Raw genomic sequence first — 18,897 nt, forward strand, 5'->3', positions numbered from 1 at the left:
GATGCACTTGTAACCATGAGTATGATTGGGCTATGTATAGAGTAGTTCTGGTGCACTTGTAACCACGAGTATGATCGGACGTATACATACATGTAGATTGTAGAGGTACTGTAGTTCTGACGTGAGGTGTAGTATGGGAATGTGATCAACGCTAAGGTTCTATTCAAAGCGGGTAACCATAGCAAAGAAGTTGTCAGTCAGCAAGTATGAGGGAAGCATTTCAGATTAATGGTAGACGTTACCTTGAACGAACAACACTCTTTTTTCCAACCTTGTTTATTCCTTAACCTTGTCTAACCTCAGGTAGCATCAGTTACCTTAGCCAGGAGATTTTGTTTTAGTTTGATTGAGACCCTGTTACATGAGTACATTTGGCTTAAAGCAACACGATTAATGCATTAAACATTACTGGCGCATGTCCAAATCAAGAACAACGTTTACAGTTGGTTGATGGTAATCGTGGTAATGATATAAATAGGTATTGATGACAACAATAAACAAGCTAAAACATCGTACGTATTGACAGTAGACGCATTATACAGAATACTAATTGATAGCAGTGTTATATGAGCAAAACAAATATGTGAACAGTTTTTACCGAGAACGTGTTTTTGCAGTGTATTTCAACACTTTCTGACTGGTTATCTATGGTTTGCTTTTTTCATGTCTTCTGAAAAGGATATTGGTCTAAGAAAGAAACTAATGATGAAATTTACTGAGATATCACTTATATGTGAAGATACGTTTTCAACATTTTTTAACAATCTTAACCGTCGACATTGCAACCGTGGGAATGTTCACAGCTGAATGAACGACCTAAACCTTAAACTAACCCCATTATCAAGGTACATACGTATGTAACCGCATGATATACTAAATATTCCAAACAACAACGCTACCATATTGGGATTATTCTTAGTTCCAATATGTCTTGGCATTTTCATATTGACAGTATTGTTTCTAAAGCTTTCAAAAATGTTAACCTATTTAGGGCCTTGAAATTTAGATTACCCCGCCATGTATTGGAAAAAATATACAAGTCTTTCATACGTTCATTGTTGGAATATGCTGACGTTGTCTGGCACGGGTGCACAATCGAGGAATCAAACCTCATAGAAAGAGTTCAGTATCATTGCTCCCTCGTTGTGGCTGGTGCCACAAAAGGGTCCTCATATTCTTTAATTTGTCAAGAGCTCGGCTGGGAGACTCTGTCCGAAAGGCGACACATTCATCGCCTATTACTATTTCATAACATTGTAAACGGATGTACTCGGGAATATCTTTCAGATTTACTTCCATGTACAATTACTGCTACTTCTATCTACTCGTACAATCTGAGAAACAGTAGTAATCTGAGAACCATCAAATTTTCTACCAATCGTTTTGGAAAGTCTTTTATACCATATTCCATCACTGGATGGAACAACCTGAATTTAGAAATCCGTACTCTTTCGTATCCAAAATTTCGTTCAAATCTTTTCAAATCGGTACGTCCTGTAAAGTTAAACTATTTTAGCTTTGGTTCTCGTTATTCCTGTATTCTCATTACCCGACTTCGTCTGGGCACCTGCAGCTTGAATCACAGTCTTTATACCCGAGGTCTTGTTACAAGTCCATCCTGTAGCTGCGGGTGTCCATATGAAACGATTGCTCATTATTTATTGCACTGCCCTATATACACCTACCAGCGCTTAGTCCTTTTTGGCAAGCTTTCAAGCATACTTGGTAATATTGTTGATTTAAACACTCTTTCTGATAATTCCATACAATATTTAGTTCTTCGCGGTAGTTTCCTTTGTTCGTATGACACCAACTGCAAAATAATGTTAGCCGTACAAAATTATATATTAGAAACAAAAAGATTCTAACTGTATGTGTTTTCTGGGATGGGAGGATTGTTACTCACGCGAGGTCTCATGTATTTTTAAATGTCTTGTAAAATATTTTTCTTTCATTGTAAAAGTGGCTGCGAGAATATAAGTTGTACCTAACTTGAGTTCGCAGTCACTTCGTCCATGTCTTTTCATTTGTAATTCTCATTGAGTTTCTGAATAAAAAAAAAACAAAAACAAAAACAAAAAAACAACGCTACCTGTTATTTCAAACATGCCGATTATACGGAGGACACCTTGCTACTGAAAGACTTGTAGTTTTGCAATATATTACAGCGGTCTTTATGATTTTATGCTAGATAATATTAAGTTATGGAGAGATCAAAAGTTACTAAAATATAGCTTCTGCAGAGAAAACAATATGTACATGTATTATGGATATTTCTATCAAATTTGACCTATATACTTCCCCATAATACCCCGAAATAACATACTAGCCTATTATCAACACATGCAGCACAAATGTAGTATGTACATGTTGGCCTCTGTTGAACCCATACGGCCTCGCTCCAAGTCACTGACACAGGACTATCTGCTTGGATACCGTACTATATATATCCGAATTGAGCGTCCTTTCTTAGTTTCTAGACTATAGCACCACCGGTGCCCTATTGTATACAGCCGTCACGCCACAACCATACAACACCGGTCAGATTACAACCGGAGAACTCGACGTGGTTTACACTGCCTTCGGACGGGTGCCTATTTACTCAGTGCCGCACCATTTCGTAACAATTAAGCCTCGCTGACTACAAGCATGTCTTGCTAGGCAAGCGTGGAAGTGTGGGGCCTGCAAGCGGCACGGAAACAAGCGTACATCGGAGGTTCTCACCAAGGTAAGCCCTAGAACCGCGTCGTGAGGTAACGTTTAGAGGGGATCGGTAGGAATCTATGTATGTGGTACACGTAAACAAGATTTCTACCTCTATAGAGTATATCGTAGTATAGTTATGAGAAGAAAAAGGGGGCGTTTCAACCTCAGTAGTCTCTAAACTACCCGAATTACTGCATGAATGTTCTCGCCCACACATGTACGCACTACCCAATACTACCCCCTTCTCCCCAACGGCCCCCTTCTCTGTTTATGTTTTTGTTTTAACAAACTTGACGGTTTATTGTGGTCGTCAATCATGTAAAATTGAGAGCTAGATCGTGTTCCCTACCAGCAAAACATATCGTCTTCTTAACCACAGTGGAGTGAAGTGTTTACAGTTTACAGGCATAAAAGGTATTTGTTTTTGCAAAGATGAAGCACTTTTCGTCCCGTTAACTAAAGTGGATTCGTAAAACGCAGTGTATATAATTTGTTAAAATACGTCGAACCGTCGTAGCTGTATTATATTGTCGTAGGTCGTCGTACGATTTTGATGCCGAAGGATTTAGAAGCAGGCTTTGGCAGAAACAAACGCCGACCAGGATCTAAGTACGACAACGTTCACAATTGGTTTTCGTAACAAGACAACTACATGTCGATCTGCTATGGAATATGCAGGAGTATCAAAAGAATGCCCTGAGTTTGCGATCGAATGACGACCTTACGATGGATGTGAGCGAGTCCTTACCAAAAATGAATTATGCCAAAAAGTCAAAAAGGTTTCACAAAATCGGGTCGTTTAATCAGATCCAGCTCTGTTAGTGGCAGTTAATCATTAGATTTCCTCCTCTCTTTCGGTAATCATTTCAAAAATGTAAAACAAAATTTTCCTAAAGGATTCCGATCTACAATCTTTTGTTCTGCCACACCGGAATAAGAAAGGCATTTGATGAAAAGAAAACACCTGTTAAGAGCCGCACGCTTCGTAGATTCTTATTGTTAAGTCTTTTAAAGCCCAACTTTTGTTCGAGACGGTCGGACGAACGTAGTGCCTGTGTGCTAATTAGGTTACCAACCAATAACTTCATTTAGAGGCATTGAAAGGGTTTGAGCAAATAATCTGTCCTTCTGTTTGGGTGTCTTGCTTGACAGACCCCTCCCCCCATAGTTACATCGTACCTTGTAGATATAAGACATCACTACGGAGGGCACCCTGGTCTTGTAAGGTAAGATTGATTTCTGATCTATGATGAAGGAACTAGTACATTGGAAAGTGTGTAAAGTTTGAAGATAAAAAGAAATACGAAGTTCTGGTAACTTTGCCCTCTTCCTATTGGTTGATATTTATCTGTATCTTTATAGCCGGTATAACCGTAACACACCAACGTAACACACCGACGTAACACACCAGCTAGACCAGCTAAGTGCTAGACTTGAGCATTTTTCTCGTATTTGCTTTTGGTGATGTTTTGGCTTGTTTGTACACCATCAACAGTGTACGGTGTACTGCTCTTGAGCGACGGAAAGGAAGTTCTAGTCCATTTACATTGTGTAATTTGCATGCTTGAAGTGGTTTGCATGGGTAAGTCGCTAAGGACAAAATGTAGGGGAACGATGGTAGGGGACGTGTGACGCACAAACACAGGAAAACGCTGGACACGCTAAACTCTACATGATCCGGATCGTTCATCAGTTTAGATAGCCTCCTTTCCAGGCCCTTCGCTACGGCGTTAATTTTGACATTGTCGTCTGTTTTTCTTGATGAAGTGCGGTTTTCACCGTGCTATTTTCCGGTGTGCTAGTTTTATGTACTATTTGTTTCAACGTCTTCTTTCCCAAAATGATAACGAAACGGAACTCATCTGCAAATGTAGTGCGCAATTATCAGCAGAAAACGGCTATGTTAAAACAGCCGTCGTAGTAGAGCCTGTATTTGAGACTGTAGTTTGCCCCGTTTGTTGTTATGGGGTTATGTGAGAACGTAGTACATGTATATGGGTGCATGGTTTTTCGTAGTTCGTAGTCACTCACAAAGGACGAAAATACTTACATAGAATGAACCAAAACAACAAATGTTTTGGGAGATCGGGCTTAGTCTTAGATACACCCGATAAAACGTACTTATATATGTAGTATTCTAGCCTTTCTTTAGACTACCAACCAACCTAGGCCCACTTACTGTTTGCGACAATGGAAGAAAATCCCTTGCATCATGCATGAACAATCACCCAACACTAGCTTAAATCCAGTTTTCCTGTACGTATGAATGAAAATCTCTTTTTAATCAAGTGTACAAGGCGGGGTGATCCTCTCCAAAGCCCCGTGAATTACAGTCCATACAGGTGCAGTTTTTTTCTATCGATCACGTATCATTCTTGGCGTCACATCTTTAAGCAACAGACAATACGAATCATGTACTGCCTACTTGTTAACTTTCACGACTTTCTCGAAGTGGTTTCCACTTAATAAACCTACTAGATGATAGTCACCTGGAATATATACATTGTACTAGATATATTGTGTTCTAATATTTTGAGGAAAAGTACTGAATCAATATACATATCTACATAACAGAAGAAGTAAAAGAGTACAGAACCAAAGATCCGGTTTGAGTTATGAGTTTTAGCTTGCCAGACAAATAAAATGGCGTGTGAGCTGTCAAACAATGTATTCAACTGTACAGCGGCTTGAAAACCTGCCGAACAGAACTGTCGTCTGATGACTGAAGACATCACAACACACTTTGAACCTTATCACATTCGTGATGATCTGCTTCGAAATGTGATTGAACAATCTTTTAAATAGCATTCTTAAAACATATAGAGATTGTATTGAATAACCTACACCTTTACACGAAAACTTGTAGTACATTTACTATGTTCTGACAGTATTATGCTGTTTTAAACAGGAGGGGAGAGCTTGGTTGTCACTGGCTGTGCTGAACTAGGAATCTACACAACAATGGTAGGGTACATCTTGTGCGTCGTGTAATAGATGTTTCACAATCGGAAAAGACCATCTGTGTACGTGCTTGTGCGAGCTTGTGCGTGTATGCTTGTGGTGTGTGTGTGTGTGTGTGTGTGTGTGTGTGTGTGTGTGTGTGTGTGTGTGTGTGTGTGTGTGTGTGTGTGTGTGTGTGTGTGTGTGCTAGAGAGAGAGAGAGAGAGAGAATTGCACATAGTGTACCATCGTTTTCAATTTCTTAATGAACTTTTTTCCGTAAAACAATCCTTTGATTTTTATTGTCACAGGCTGACCAGTTGAGTGAAGACCGCATTAAGGGTAAGTTTTCTTCAGATCTAATACTAGTAGCTTGCAAAACCACCTTCTAGTACATTCATCTATGCGGGAGGGTACATTACTACAGTTAATACATTTGACAAGTACTAGTAAACAAACATTTTAAAGCATAAACGAACAATCACAAATGTTTTGGAAGGTCGCGTGGTGTAAAGGAAAATAAAAATAGCTAGAAAGGTAGCATTTGCAAAGCAAATGCATAATGTTTACGTTCGCATATGGTGTGCTCTGTTAATTCTCAAACACATTCATATATATGGTCAGACAGGAGTCACAGGAGTCTAAATCCCTCCTGCTATAAAATTGCAACATGATGTAACCCAACACTAGTTACCATGGTAACAGACGGTCTGGTTCAGATCATTGACCTTTTTGGTTTGGAGAAGAAGAAAAGGAGGAAACAGAGCAAAAACAATATGTTTTCCTTCGGTATACATAAATACTTATCCTACTGAACTGTAGGTATTTCATGTTGTAAATGTTGATCTCCGATTCTGACCGTCCACAGAGCTGCAGGACGCGTTCCTGGTGTTTGATAAGGACGGGGACGGGATGATCAACACCTCGGAGCTGGCCACGGTCATGCGGTCCCTGGGCATGAACCCGACCGAGGCAGAGATACAGGACATGATGGCGGAGATGGATGCCGATGGTACGCGAAACGTCCCATTTATGCAAATTAGGCATGTTCATGAATGTATATCTTAGATGTACTACATGTATGTAGTATACTGTAGGGACAAGTTCTTTCCGTCTTTGTACTTATCATCGTTGTTAGATTCACTTGCGGTTAGCCTTCGAGCAGGTATTTGCAATAAAGTTATCATTATTAGTTTATTGCTACATGTATTAGTATGATAAGTTACGATTTAATTTACAGGGGATTGTACATTTGTGTCTTGCAGGTAGCGGTGAGATTGACTTTGATGAGTTCCTGGGGCTGATGGGACAGAGGATGCAGGATGTGGACGAGGAAGAGGAGCTCAAAAATGCCTTCAAAGTGCGTCTAGATCTGTTGCGTATTTAATCATGTACGAAGGCCCAAAGTGACATGTTTCGCTAGCCTCTACCAGGCTTCAGAAGTGGATGAAAAGGGTAGAATTGGCCAAATAGACAAGTAACAGTCTAGGAGAGTTTAACAGTCAGCTAAAGGAGATGGGTTGCTACTATGATGTGGAAACCACTCTCTTCCCATTCCTAGAGAAATTTTGACGGAATGAAAAAAAAGGCCATGAACTAAAACATTTTATTATAATGGCAGGTTTATCAACAGTCTTCGCGTTACGTCAGTGAAGGTTAGACATCCAGGTAATAAGATACGTTAAAAACAGTTACTCAAGCAAGTGGATATGATTTTGGAAACGGTCAGACGTTTCAGTAGCATCCACTACCTTTCGTCAGTGACACTGAAGAGTTCTCGAATTCGGCAGATTTGTAAACACGAACTATACCTTGCTATAGTAACTTTCTTTCGCGAGTCTTCATGTTGTTTCCTGCCCTCCCAGACGTTTGATAAAGACGGCGACGGTTACATCACCCCCGCGGAGCTGCGTGTGGTGATGACGAACCTGGGGGAGAAACTGACGGATGACGAGGTGGACGAGATGATCCATGACGCCGACCAGGACGGAGACGGCAAGATCGACTACGATGGTGAACAATTATCTTTCATTCCAATATCTAATGTCAAGACATGGTGACGGCACACTTAGCCTGGGTTCCATACCCATAACACGCTAGGCCCAAGTGGAGGTAGCTACCGTGCCTAACAGGGGGTTGTGGTATAATTTCATTGGGGAAATGTTGGCCATGGAGTCAAGAAACTGGCCTGTGTAGGCCCTGGAAACAGTCTGGCATCCAGGCTACGACGCACTCGAGTTTTCAACTTATTTTCATGCCGCCACAAACAATGTTATCTTCTCCTCTCCTTCCTATAGTATTATTTTTTGACCTTATCGTATCTTCATGTGGCATATTGTAAGGGTGTGTATCTGACCTGTAAACTCTATTTTTGATACCTACTAGTGAAGAATCATGAATGATAGTTACGATCTTTTCCTCTCGGTAAGTCTACAACCAACTGAGCAATGAACGCATTTCGGTCTATTGGCACCGCCATACTTTATTCAAGTTGCAACAGCCAAACAAAAAAAAAATTGTGTACATCACTAATTTTGTTTGTTTTCTTTCTTTGTTTTTCTACAGAATTTGTGCAGATGATGTGTGGAGGCAAGTGATCATCACGTGATCAGATCCCCCACCTTCTCAATTGTACATACAGATACAGTTTTCTTACATTGTTACTAAAACTCAGCAAACTGCCGAGGAGTTGTGATATTCAACTGGTAGGATTTAGTTTGCATCGATAACAGGCCAGCTTGCCAGGAGAGGTACTGTCTAGCAAAGGAACTTTAGATAATTTTAGACAAGAGTAACATGCCTTGTGCTGTAGTCTTGCCTTCTATGTTTCTGGGTTGTATGGACACATATTTTCTATTCTGTAATAATGGAAGAGTGTTATTCTTATTCTTACTTAGATGTCTGTACGTACGTGTTTAGCAACTGCTGAACACATAAGAAACATGTTCTTGTTGGTTGTCTCTCAAACTGAATGTAGCTAAATGAATATGGTGGCAATAATGTATCGATATATCTTAGAGGTTCTGAAATGAACTATCATTTTGAAAGATTCATTTGAACCGGTGAAATCATACTGTTTGAAATGCTGTACATTCCTGCGTCTTGTAAACTGTTTGTAACTCCTAAATTGTGTAGCCCGTGAATGCCGTCCAATGTCTGTAAGCAACAGCAGATACATAGCAGACTCTTTTTTACGATTAAACGTTTTCTAAAACAGCATGCATCTAACGTTATATCTGGTCTCCTTATAACAACACGCAACCGTCGATTTTTCAGTCCACAGCCTTTAACACTGGTTCATCTTCCAGTTCCACAGTTACAGTTCCCACTGCAGCCTTCGGTATTCTTCGCCCATGGCGTTCGGCTGTGGATATGGAGATACAATAATGTCAGGGACAGATAAAGAATCGAATATGAAAATGACAATCATGTGAACTGGGAGTCCAAAGGTGTAAGAAGTAACAAAACGAAGGAAGAACAAATGAATGAATGAAAGATGTACAGACGAATAAAATGGATGAATGAATGATTGATTGGTTATACTAACGTTGGCTACCTAGAACATGGATGAAAAGATCAATGGACGGATAGGTGGATGGAGAGCATTGTCAGTACAGTGGTGACCGTACTATTCTTACCTGTAAGTACTGAGGATCTCCCTGTAGACACCTAGCGACGCTCTCCCAGTAGTGCAGCGTTGTGTCGCTCAGGTAACCGTTAGGCCCGCCCAGGTGTATCCGTGCGAAGTCCTGACAAGTGGGGTCGTGTCCTAACACCGGGGCGCCCCGCCTGTGCTTCACAGCGTGCCGCCTCATGTACCCGTCCACCGCCCGCCGACTACACGTCCACGACACCGCACAGCTCTGCCAGTCTGAACAATTCAACAATAAGAAAACAAACATTTAGTTCAGATCAGCCTCGGGAAATTTTCGTTTGTGCCTTTATTGAGCCTTGAAAATACATAGATCAATTTGGTCGCGACCCTAAATTAGGGTTAGCTAACCCAAAATAAGGGTTTCATAACCCTAAATTAGGGTTTCATAACCGTTTTCACAAACGTACAATAAAGGTCATTCATTCATTCTTTCATTCAATATACTGTAAAAATGCAAACCGGCAGACAGACAAACCCTGAACCTACCGTCCATGAGATCCTCCCCCATCCCGCGCGCGTCTGTCCAGTAGGCGCGGCTGATCCGGTACGGCCCGCACACCAGGAACCCCGGACCCTGCAGCACACACGGGGGGCTGGGCATGCGGCATCCCGGGGTCAGCACACGGCACATGCAGTCCATACACCTGTCGGGGACATACCCCGCAAGAGCCCCTGGCAGAGTCACAGAGATCACGGCGAGGAAAACGGACAGGCTTGCGGCTGCAGGCTGCATCTGAGAGAGATGAAGTGTCAAAATTCTGTAATCTTAAAGAACTAATCGTTGTGCTTAATTCGACATACCACATGGCCAGATAATGAGATACACAAGTAAACTGTATTAGATGTTGAAATCTGCCAGGCGTTTCAAGTACATGTAGCATCTTCGACGTCAGTGACTAACGTCAATGACTTTCGTCAGTGACTATATAAACATAGTGCTATTTGCTGACAAACTCGCGTCAATACTGGAAAATAGGTCTTTGCTACTTCCGGGTTAACAAGTCACATATTACTTCAATTACCGATTCAAGTGATTGCTTCGACGTCATATTGTCTACAACGTTTTTTTTTCATTGTCAAAACAGAAATGTAGAAGTGCAGTCGGTCGCCATCAAACTAAAAGAATTAAACAGACATAACAAGTAAATATATGCACTATCAAAATCAAATTAAAGTTTTTGTATGCGACTGTGATACATAGCATAAACACGAGCATGTACGGTTCATTGGGTAAATGAAAGTTGTAGGTGTGACCAAAGGTCATTTTATTCCAGTGCATGGCAACATGTAAAAAATCAAAATTGTTACCAACGTTCACTGACATTTCTAGTATGATACGCTGCAGATCGATAAAGACGTCTCGGCCTTGCTGTCTTGAAGACCTCGGGAGTGTATTTATGAATATTCAGATCTGCTTCATAATTTTCGAAGCCTAGTAGGTTTTATGAGGGCTCGGCCACCAAGCCGTCTGACTATGAATTGTTTCTTTACGTATACATTGGTTGAGTTACCGATATTCTAGTAGTGTGGTGTTAGCTAATTGTAAGCACTCGCTAAAACACCAGCTGATTTGGGGAAGATTTCTTACCTTGGCGGATTTCATCAGGTTTGTCCTAGATCTGGAAATGACGATTGTGTGCCCGGTCACCTGAACCGGGAAGTCGTTGAAAACAGAAAGAAGTTGTGACGTCTCTCTGTGTGTCATCCAGTGGACGGGCTTACCCTGGTCGTCAGGGAGGAATACGTTTATCTTAAACTCACATTATTCCAGCAGATGAGCTCACATCCGTCGCAAGAAGTCAAGAAATGTAACACTCCAAAGACATAGCTAGTTAGGGCACCTGCTGAAGTTAGTGCACCTCCTCACGAGCGCCATCTAGCAGCAACGATATGCAATACAGGGAAACCAACTACAACGAAAACACACACACACACACACACACACATACACATACACACACACACGCACGCGATTCATACATTCATACATTTTATTACAATTTTGGCATCTGTCATCGTTTAAAACAGCAGATGCCTACTGAATAAAAACTGTACAGGTGAAGCTACAATAACTGATCGCTACACATGTACAATTACAGTACTGGTATTTGGCTAAATTTCTTTGGCTAATACGCTCTTTATTTTCATATTGCAGTAGGGTTATGTTAGCCTGGCTAGGGTTATGTACTCGTGCTCCCAAGATGACTGATATTAGACTAAGGTTACCTAACTGAGACAGCTGATCTGAGCAGCAGACTTATATAAACCCCCTGTATCCCCACGGCCTCCCTTTTCACTCCGAGAGGTCCCCAAACAACTGTCGGAGATTGTTTATCTACAGCGATAGAACAAACTTTGATAAGAGAAGTGTCTGTGACGGCAGCCAGCTGGGGGTACAGGGTTAACGGACGGTCCCCGGGGTCTCAACGTGGGGGCAGATCATTAATCATATGGATGATTATGGCTGAGATTCTAGTTTGATGTACATTCATTATCATATACACGATGCCTGAAATTTGAAGAGTACATCAAATCTTTGAAAACTGTTAAAGTATGTGTCATGTACCATGTATGCGTTGAATAATTCTTGGAAATGTTTATTGAAATGTTCATTTGTATCACAATATGATGTAATGTCCCAACATTTCAGCCTATTGCCATTGGCTGCCACTGTGCTTTGATAGGATAAAACATCGATATACATGCATACGGATGCAATATATATCGTCCTTGAATTTTGGAAAATGCAAAAATTACATAACTTGGATGTTGAAGACGAAGGTTGAATACGTGTACGTGTGATGGCATATCACTTCTGCGGTTCTCTACCGACTCCCCTCGGAGTGTGATTCGGCACGAGAATGACATGATCCCGTGCACAGTGTGACGGGAGCCCCTGTACTGCTGTGTGTGTCACCTCGCACCTGCTGCACCTGTCTGTCTGCAGGGACACAGCAGCTGTCTCCTCCAGCTGTTTCTCTTGACAGAAAGCCCAAAAGGCTCCAAGCAGAAGTTTAGACGATTTTATGAGCTCAGATTCGATTGCATAATTGACCATATTGCCACATATGTACACATATAATATGCCAAAATTGTTCCCCATTCCTTGTGTCCATTTTTCATCATCATCATCACCATTCATTCAGGTGATTTTAAAGAAAACAAAAGTACTAGAAGCCAGAAATTACACGATCTAACTACTAGTAACACGTCTGTCAATTGAGTAGCTCAAGTATAACTTATACCGCCCTCACAGTTTCGTTGGAAAATAGATGTAGAATCCCGAGCTGTGTGACTAATGGTTTACAGCATCTGTTGTTGGATGTTACATCTGTAAGATTACCATTAATCGCTGGGGGGAGGTTACAGTCGGGATACAAGTGTTTCTCTGTGGGAATTATCTATCTAGGGGCATTGTCAATGCCATTACTCACTGATAAGTTGCATCACAAAAATCAATATTTTGGATTATGGAATATTATTGCATCACGAATTCTTTATAAAAAAACACACTATGAATAGTGGTGAGCTGAGCAGGCATGACCTCCTTATCAATCAACTGTCAAAATCACACCCACTCCACCCACCACACAACCAAAGACATGTATGGTAAATGATAGATTATTCATTTTCATGTCTTCACATCTTCCTCTTTTCCTTTGGAATTGATTTTGGGATAATACATTACTATCCATTTTTCTGGAATTTACAGCATATGTAAAGCTCTTTTTGCAGATGTTTTGTACAGTATGGTCGAAAACTTTTTTAGGAAACAAATGAATATCTATGCGCCCATGGATTTCATCCATATAATCAAATCAACATGGCTTAAGTAACAATACTAAGAATTGAGGCATATAAACCAAGTAAACACACAGACACATAAATGCACTGATGAAGACACAGTAAAGGCTGTATTGAAGTAATCCTTTCGACAGGTGGCTTCACCATCCATACTTGCAGTAAAAATAGTGGTACTTATGTACAAAGACTGTTAAAAGCACCTAATCCTGATATCCCTTGATATATATATAAAACAAGCCCTATATGCTCTCGATTCAACCAACATACCTACAACATACACGTTTTTTTAGTACAATTGTTTGCGTAACCTAGATCGTAAGTGCTAGCAAAATGACACAGGAAATTAAGTACATATACAATTATCTAAGTTGCAAATAATAATTACCCAACATTGACAGATTCAACCAAACCATACCTTACACTTCTCTTCATCCAAAAATACCAATTTCTGCCACAAAAACTGACATCCCAAATGTTTTACCCTCACAATGACCTATTCACACACGATATGTTGAGGAACAGAATACATCAGATTGTCCCGAATATGCAAAATTAAATCATACTCTGGGGCCAGGCAACTTAGAAGTTCATGGCCAAAGCAGAAAGCATTAGGCTGTGGCAGCTTTTTTTTGTGTATTCAGATATACATGAACTTTAAGATACAGTATGCGAACTCTGATGTTCCATTCACTGCCTACCAACATCATGAAATAATTTGATTGACAAGTCATGTGACAACTCCATTAGGCCCTGTAGGTGGCCGTTGCAGTAGAAAACAGTGCCTGTAATAAGTGGGCAAGTGAAGCCTCTATAAGCATATTTATTTTCCTCATGTCAGCTGGTTAGCATATTATAACAAAATGCTTGCAGTGGCATTTCTAATTCGCCAACACTTACAGGCACTGTATCATTTTGCAAAGGCCACCTCTTTTGACGACAATCGCACTGCTTCCCAGGGAAGATATTTCCAATACAAAGATTTCAATCAACATATCGAACAGTTCATGTATACCTGGAGTGTTTTTAAGCATATTATAAGGCATCATCCCATTTCTCTGCTTCCAAATTTGTTTCTTATACACGATTGCAGACATACAGACATTCTCACACCAAGGGAGCTAGCTCTCTCTCCAACAACATGAAAAATATGGTCCCCTTTTGTGCTGTACAATAACTATCATCTGGCCAAATCTTACTTTTCAATGATACACACACACTTATGATCTCTTTCTCCAAATAGATATTTACATGGAAATGTCAAATGCATCTTTAAAATGTTGAATGCCATAATATACCCCTAGTGAGCATTGCGTTTATTGCTAGGTGTGCCCTACTTATATTAACCCTGGCGGTGCAAAATGATCAAGAACGATGTTTCACATTATCAGAAAATTACCACCGATATTATTCACTTTTACAATAAATATCCACTGTGCAATGGTGGTCCCACGGCTAAGAAATCTCCAAGCAGATACATGGTTGTGGCTTCATTTTTGTACACCCTTCTGGTGGCAGGTTGTTTATTTTCTAGACTAGACCACATGTAAAAGGTATACAAAAACAAAGAACAAATCTACTGGGACATTGTACGCTACATTCTGTCAACAAATATCCATAAATGAGACAAGCAAAAACTGAGAAAGATTAGGCCTACCATAGTTAGCAAGAAATCTATGCATTACTGGGAAGATGAGTTGGTTATAAAAGTCAGCAGGTGTTCTGTTAGTGACCTCTGACCTATCTCTACTGGGGCGTTTTTCACTTGAGGAAATTTTTGGTTTTAGTAAAAGTTTCACAGTCAGAATCATGTTCAAGAATTTTTTTCCAACAAAAAAACAAAACAACAAATACATCCCAATACTACCCAAAAGGAATATTAATTCGGTGGCAATGATTTACAACTATACATACAAAGAACAACTTGAACGTCTTTGACAATCTATGCCTTCTCGTTTGCATCTTGTTCTAGATTCCTTTACTGGGTGGCGTAAGGAAAGCATGGGGCATGTTCTGTTACTTTCCCTGCAAATGTTAGCTTAGTACGACTGACTGAGTATTACAAGCCACAGAAAGGTAGGAATGCAAGATGGCTGCTGTCCGGTTTAAATCGGAAGATTACTGGTGTACATGACAATGTTTTGCAGGACGTTACTGATGAATTCTATACAGAAATTGTTTCTTCATACAGAACCCTTGCTGAATCTTCCCTTTTATCAGAACATACAGTCTCATAATAAGAACTAAAACGAAGGACAACTGTGACTATAGGTTAATACAACTGTCTGGCCAGAAGTTTTTTCACGTTCAACATTTCGGTAAAAATTGCCCACCACTGTGAATAATTAAAGGCTTGTTATTAGTTCTTTTACACCTTTTTAAGTTGCAGCTATTGCCTTAGTTTCTCCGTAACTAGTTATCACACAACGGCAGGCTTTCCATTTCTTCATGTGTTATCTCTATTGTTTGTCTATTAGAAGTACTTTGTAAGTAACTAGCCTGTTACGCCCCCCTCCCCCATCATAGCGTATACACAGCACTGTCCTGGTCTGTTTTACTGTTGGTCTGTTCTTCCTTCCTCCTCCTCTTCTTCTCCATCCTGCTCGCCGTCCTGTTCAGGGGAGGGCACGCTCCCGTTAGTTTTCGTGACTACCACGTCTCTAATAATGTCCTCCTCCTCGTCACTTTCTTCCTCCTCTAGCGTTTCGTCGTTGTGGTACGCCTCGTTAGAGTACGACGACTCCCGCGCGCCCTTGTCGTTCAGTAACGGTTTGTCGTCCGTGGACGAGCCGCCGGAATGTCCCGACCCCACCGACGTGCTGAGCGAGCCCTTGCGTACCGCATTGTTCCGCTGGTTGGCGGGCTTCACCGTTATGATCAGGTTGTGGCTGTTGGCCACCATCATGTCCGTGACTTGGTCCAACGATTTCCCGAAAACCTCGATGCCGTTGACTTCCAGGACTTCGTCGTTCACTGCCAGTAATCCGGTGCTCTCCGCCAGACCGCCCGGAACCAGTCTGGAGATGAAGATGCCAGGAACCTTCTCGAGTCCGTGTGGGGTGACCCGCACACTCGTGCCGTCGCGAATGTAGAAGCCCAGGGGTTTGTCGGAGCCGTGCTTGTGTAACTTGACCCTGCGGTACGTCTCCGGGACGATGTCCACGTCGATGATGGCGGACACTCGCCGGAAGTCCTGCGGTTGGCTGATCTGGAGACGAGGCTTCGGCTTCTGGTTGGACAGCGGTCCTGGGAGCCCGAACTTCTTGCTCTTGTTCAGAGTTCCGTAACCGTTAAACTCGCCTTGGTCTTCACCTGCAGAAACAGCAGCAACAAAACAGGTTATACCATTGGAATCAAATAACACAAACATGATACTGCACAAGGATTTATATACTTCTAGTTCTACACTCATTTGAATGTTTGAACATCTCTCTTTTCCTAACAAACTCTCTGTAAATGCATGAAATTACATTTACACAATTTGTAGTTTACTGGTTATCGGTAACTACATGTATAATCATATAAATATTGTATATTGAATTTGACATTCAAGTTCTACCGTATACCCGAAGTAAGATGTTGTATAAAATCCATGAAAAAATATAACAGTACATAGCAACCTGCTGCAAATGCCAAGAATTCAAAGCGCTCTTGAAATTCTAGAGCCTATTCTGTCAAGTCAATGGTTCTTGTGTGAGCACATTTGACGTCTACAAGGGCATCAACATTAAAGTCAAGATGTTCTTGAAATACCAGAGCCCATTCTGTCTTGACTACAGGATTTGTGGGTGTGAATTCGGTGTCCACATTGATGTTAACATAAAAGTCATGTTATGGGCAGTGCACAGAAGACAAATCCCATGTTCTGTGTACAGTCAAACCTGTACTAGCGGTCACCTTTGTATAGTGGTCACTCGGCCATAGCGGTCAGTTTTTGCCGGTCCCTTGAATTTTTCCCATTGACGTAAGCATTAAGAATCGTGTCTATAGCGGTCACTGTTCAACGCGGTCAGCGGTCACCCCATTCCGGTCCCGCCGGCATGTCAACACCGCCGATAGCGGTCGCGGCTGGCCGTAACCCGCTAAGCACCACGGCCGTAACACCACCCCACCTCGGGCTACGACCGTTATGAGCCTTGTGATAATTTTCCGATCGCTACATTACTAAAATGTGAACTGAAAATTAGACTCCATATGTGTATGAAATAAAGGAAAACTGACTTTTGACACGAAGTTTCTGCGGTCGCGGGTGTCTTTGATATCTGCGTTTTCCCCAACACCAGTGCCGTGCGTGCCGCATGGGGCTTTCAATGGACTCGGCCGCTCGGCGAAGATTACGGCAAATTATCTTTACAAAAAAACTTAAGAATATCCATATTTGGTTTCTCGATTCCTTGAAATGCGTAGATATGTGCATAGCTTCCGTTTTTCATGGGCATAATTAAAGAAATTTGGCTCGAAAATGCGTTTCGTATTTTTCCAAGATGGCGCATGCATGTTAGCTGCAGAGGGAGGTCAATTGGGGTCATCGGAAGACTCCACTGTTATGGAGGTAGATACACCGAGTTTTATTTAACTTCATTAGCGTCAAATGACGTAATTACATTATAAAAACATTTGAAATACATTACTACAATTAATGTTAGATGTAAATTTAACACTGTAGTGGATATTTTAGAAAAGATATAAGTCTGAAAGGAGAAAATTTTATGTTGACTACCACATTGGCATAATGGTAGAGGCAGACAACCCACGCGGGGAGAAACCCAAGCCGTAAACAAAGGAGAGTTTTCGCTAAGTTTTCATGTTCAAAAACGACCAAAAACGGAAAGTAACTGGCAACTGACGAACAATTATTTTGCTGTTAACTAAATAGACAGCATCTTGGTACAAAATAACTTATTTACGTGGTTGGAATTCGCTGTGGCGTATGTCGGTCGCGCGAAGCAAGTGTTCACCAAAGAACAAAAACATGGCGATGTCGTTCTCTTCCACTTTTCGACTAACAACAACAACTACTAGTAACGTGGCGATTGCGGAGAAACGATGGCGAAAGCGGAAAGACGGACGCCAAACTTATTCCAAAAGGTGGAAGTGATTCGACTGGCAGAGAGAGTGATAAGAAATCGTCGAAAGCTGAGCTTAGATTAAATGATTTTGCAGTCGATAGAAATTTGTTTGGAGTTGAAAGTTTGTTGCTTGATTTGCTTTCTTTTCCTTAGCCACATGTAGTACTAGTATGTACACAAGAACAGTAAATGACAACCAGTGATTTTGTATGTTTTAAATTATGTGAATGGTTTCATTGTCCCAGAATAGATTAACTGAATATGTTGAGTGTATGTATCTTTGATGTCAAGTTAATGTTTCCATGCAATATTTCTGTATTTCTTTTTTTTCTAAGCAAGTACAAAATAAAGTACAACTAAAGCAAAAGAACAACAAATTATTTAACTAACACATGTACATATAAAAGGGGTTTACCTTTGCAAATGTATGTATTCATATGTTTCAGAATAAAGACATCACTGTTGGTACTCAAAGCATGTGTCCCGTTTTTTTTTGGGGGGGGGGGGGGTCAACTAACCGGCTGTTTCTCTATAGTGGTCACCTGGCCATAGTGGTCAAATTTGGCCAGTCCCTTGAGTGACCACTATAGGCAGGTTTGACTGTACATTATATAGCATGAAAAGTTAAGCTTCTCAAATCCATTATGGCACCTGAGTATTTACAAGGTCACGAACAGCCAGCAAACAAGGTCATATAACAGGACCCTTAAACGTTGTGCATTACAA

General features: G+C 41.0%; 3 protein-coding genes across 6 annotated transcripts in view; 1 reads left to right on the top strand and 2 right to left on the bottom strand.

Annotated features, from left to right (window-relative positions):
• Positions 1–8,635, top strand: part of LOC109482060 (calmodulin-like) — a 10,353-nt gene extending 1,718 nt beyond the window's left edge. The window contains exons 2-8 of one of the 4 annotated variants that reach the window (XM_019784718.1): positions 2,662–2,728; positions 5,615–5,670; positions 5,958–5,988; positions 6,515–6,658; positions 6,912–7,006; positions 7,512–7,659; positions 8,212–8,635. In XM_019784718.1, coding sequence (XP_019640277.1) covers positions 5,668–5,670; positions 5,958–5,988; positions 6,515–6,658; positions 6,912–7,006; positions 7,512–7,659; positions 8,212–8,243 — 453 coding nt within the window. In that variant the 5' untranslated portion in view covers positions 2,662–2,728; positions 5,615–5,667 and the 3' untranslated portion in view covers positions 8,244–8,635. Of the gene's footprint in view, positions 1–2,502; positions 2,729–3,867; positions 3,933–5,614; positions 5,671–5,957; positions 5,989–6,514; positions 6,659–6,911; positions 7,007–7,511; positions 7,660–8,211 lie in introns of those variants that run through there. The other 3 variants (XM_019784717.1, XM_019784720.1, XM_019784719.1) reach the window with 3 other exon arrangements.
• Positions 8,636–8,878: 243 nt separating this feature from the next.
• LOC109482051 (lysozyme-like) lies at positions 8,879–11,165 on the bottom strand. The gene is made up of 4 exons (XM_019784703.1): positions 10,890–11,165; positions 9,788–10,034; positions 9,285–9,517; positions 8,879–9,010 (listed from the first exon to the last, which is right to left on the bottom strand). The coding sequence occupies exons 1-4, from the start codon at positions 11,004–11,006 to the stop codon at positions 8,963–8,965; spliced, it is 645 nt and encodes a 214-aa protein (XP_019640262.1). The 5' UTR covers positions 11,007–11,165; the 3' UTR covers positions 8,879–8,962.
• A 2,033-nt stretch (positions 11,166–13,198) lies between these two features.
• Positions 13,199–18,897, bottom strand: part of LOC109482019 (partitioning defective 6 homolog gamma-like) — a 26,323-nt gene continuing 20,624 nt past the window's right edge. Inside the window, exon 3 of the mRNA XM_019784657.1 lies at positions 13,199–16,414. Within this exon, the coding sequence (XP_019640216.1) occupies positions 15,657–16,414 (758 nt within the window). The 3' untranslated portion in view covers positions 13,199–15,656. The remainder of the gene's footprint in view (positions 16,415–18,897) is intronic.

The sequence above is a fragment of the Branchiostoma belcheri genome, unplaced genomic scaffold (genome assembly GCF_001625305.1).
Source record: "Branchiostoma belcheri isolate BF01 breed outbred unplaced genomic scaffold, Haploidv18h27 scaffold59, whole genome shotgun sequence".
Lineage (NCBI taxonomy): Eukaryota > Metazoa > Chordata > Leptocardii > Amphioxiformes > Branchiostomatidae > Branchiostoma > Branchiostoma belcheri.

Excerpts from the sequence above, each read along its gene's own strand:
- LOC109482051 (XM_019784703.1), bottom strand. The coding sequence starts at position 11,006 with ATGACACACAGAGAGACGTCACAACTTCTTTCTGTTTTCAACGACTTC. Across the intron at positions 9,518-9,787 it reads GGGGGAGGATCTCATGGACG|ACTGGCAGAGCTGTGCGGTG; the intron begins GTAGGTTCAGGG and ends TGAATTGTTCAG. Across the intron at positions 9,011-9,284 it reads GAGATCCTCAGTACTTACAG|CCGAACGCCATGGGCGAAGA; the intron begins GTAAGAATAGTA and ends CCATATCCACAG.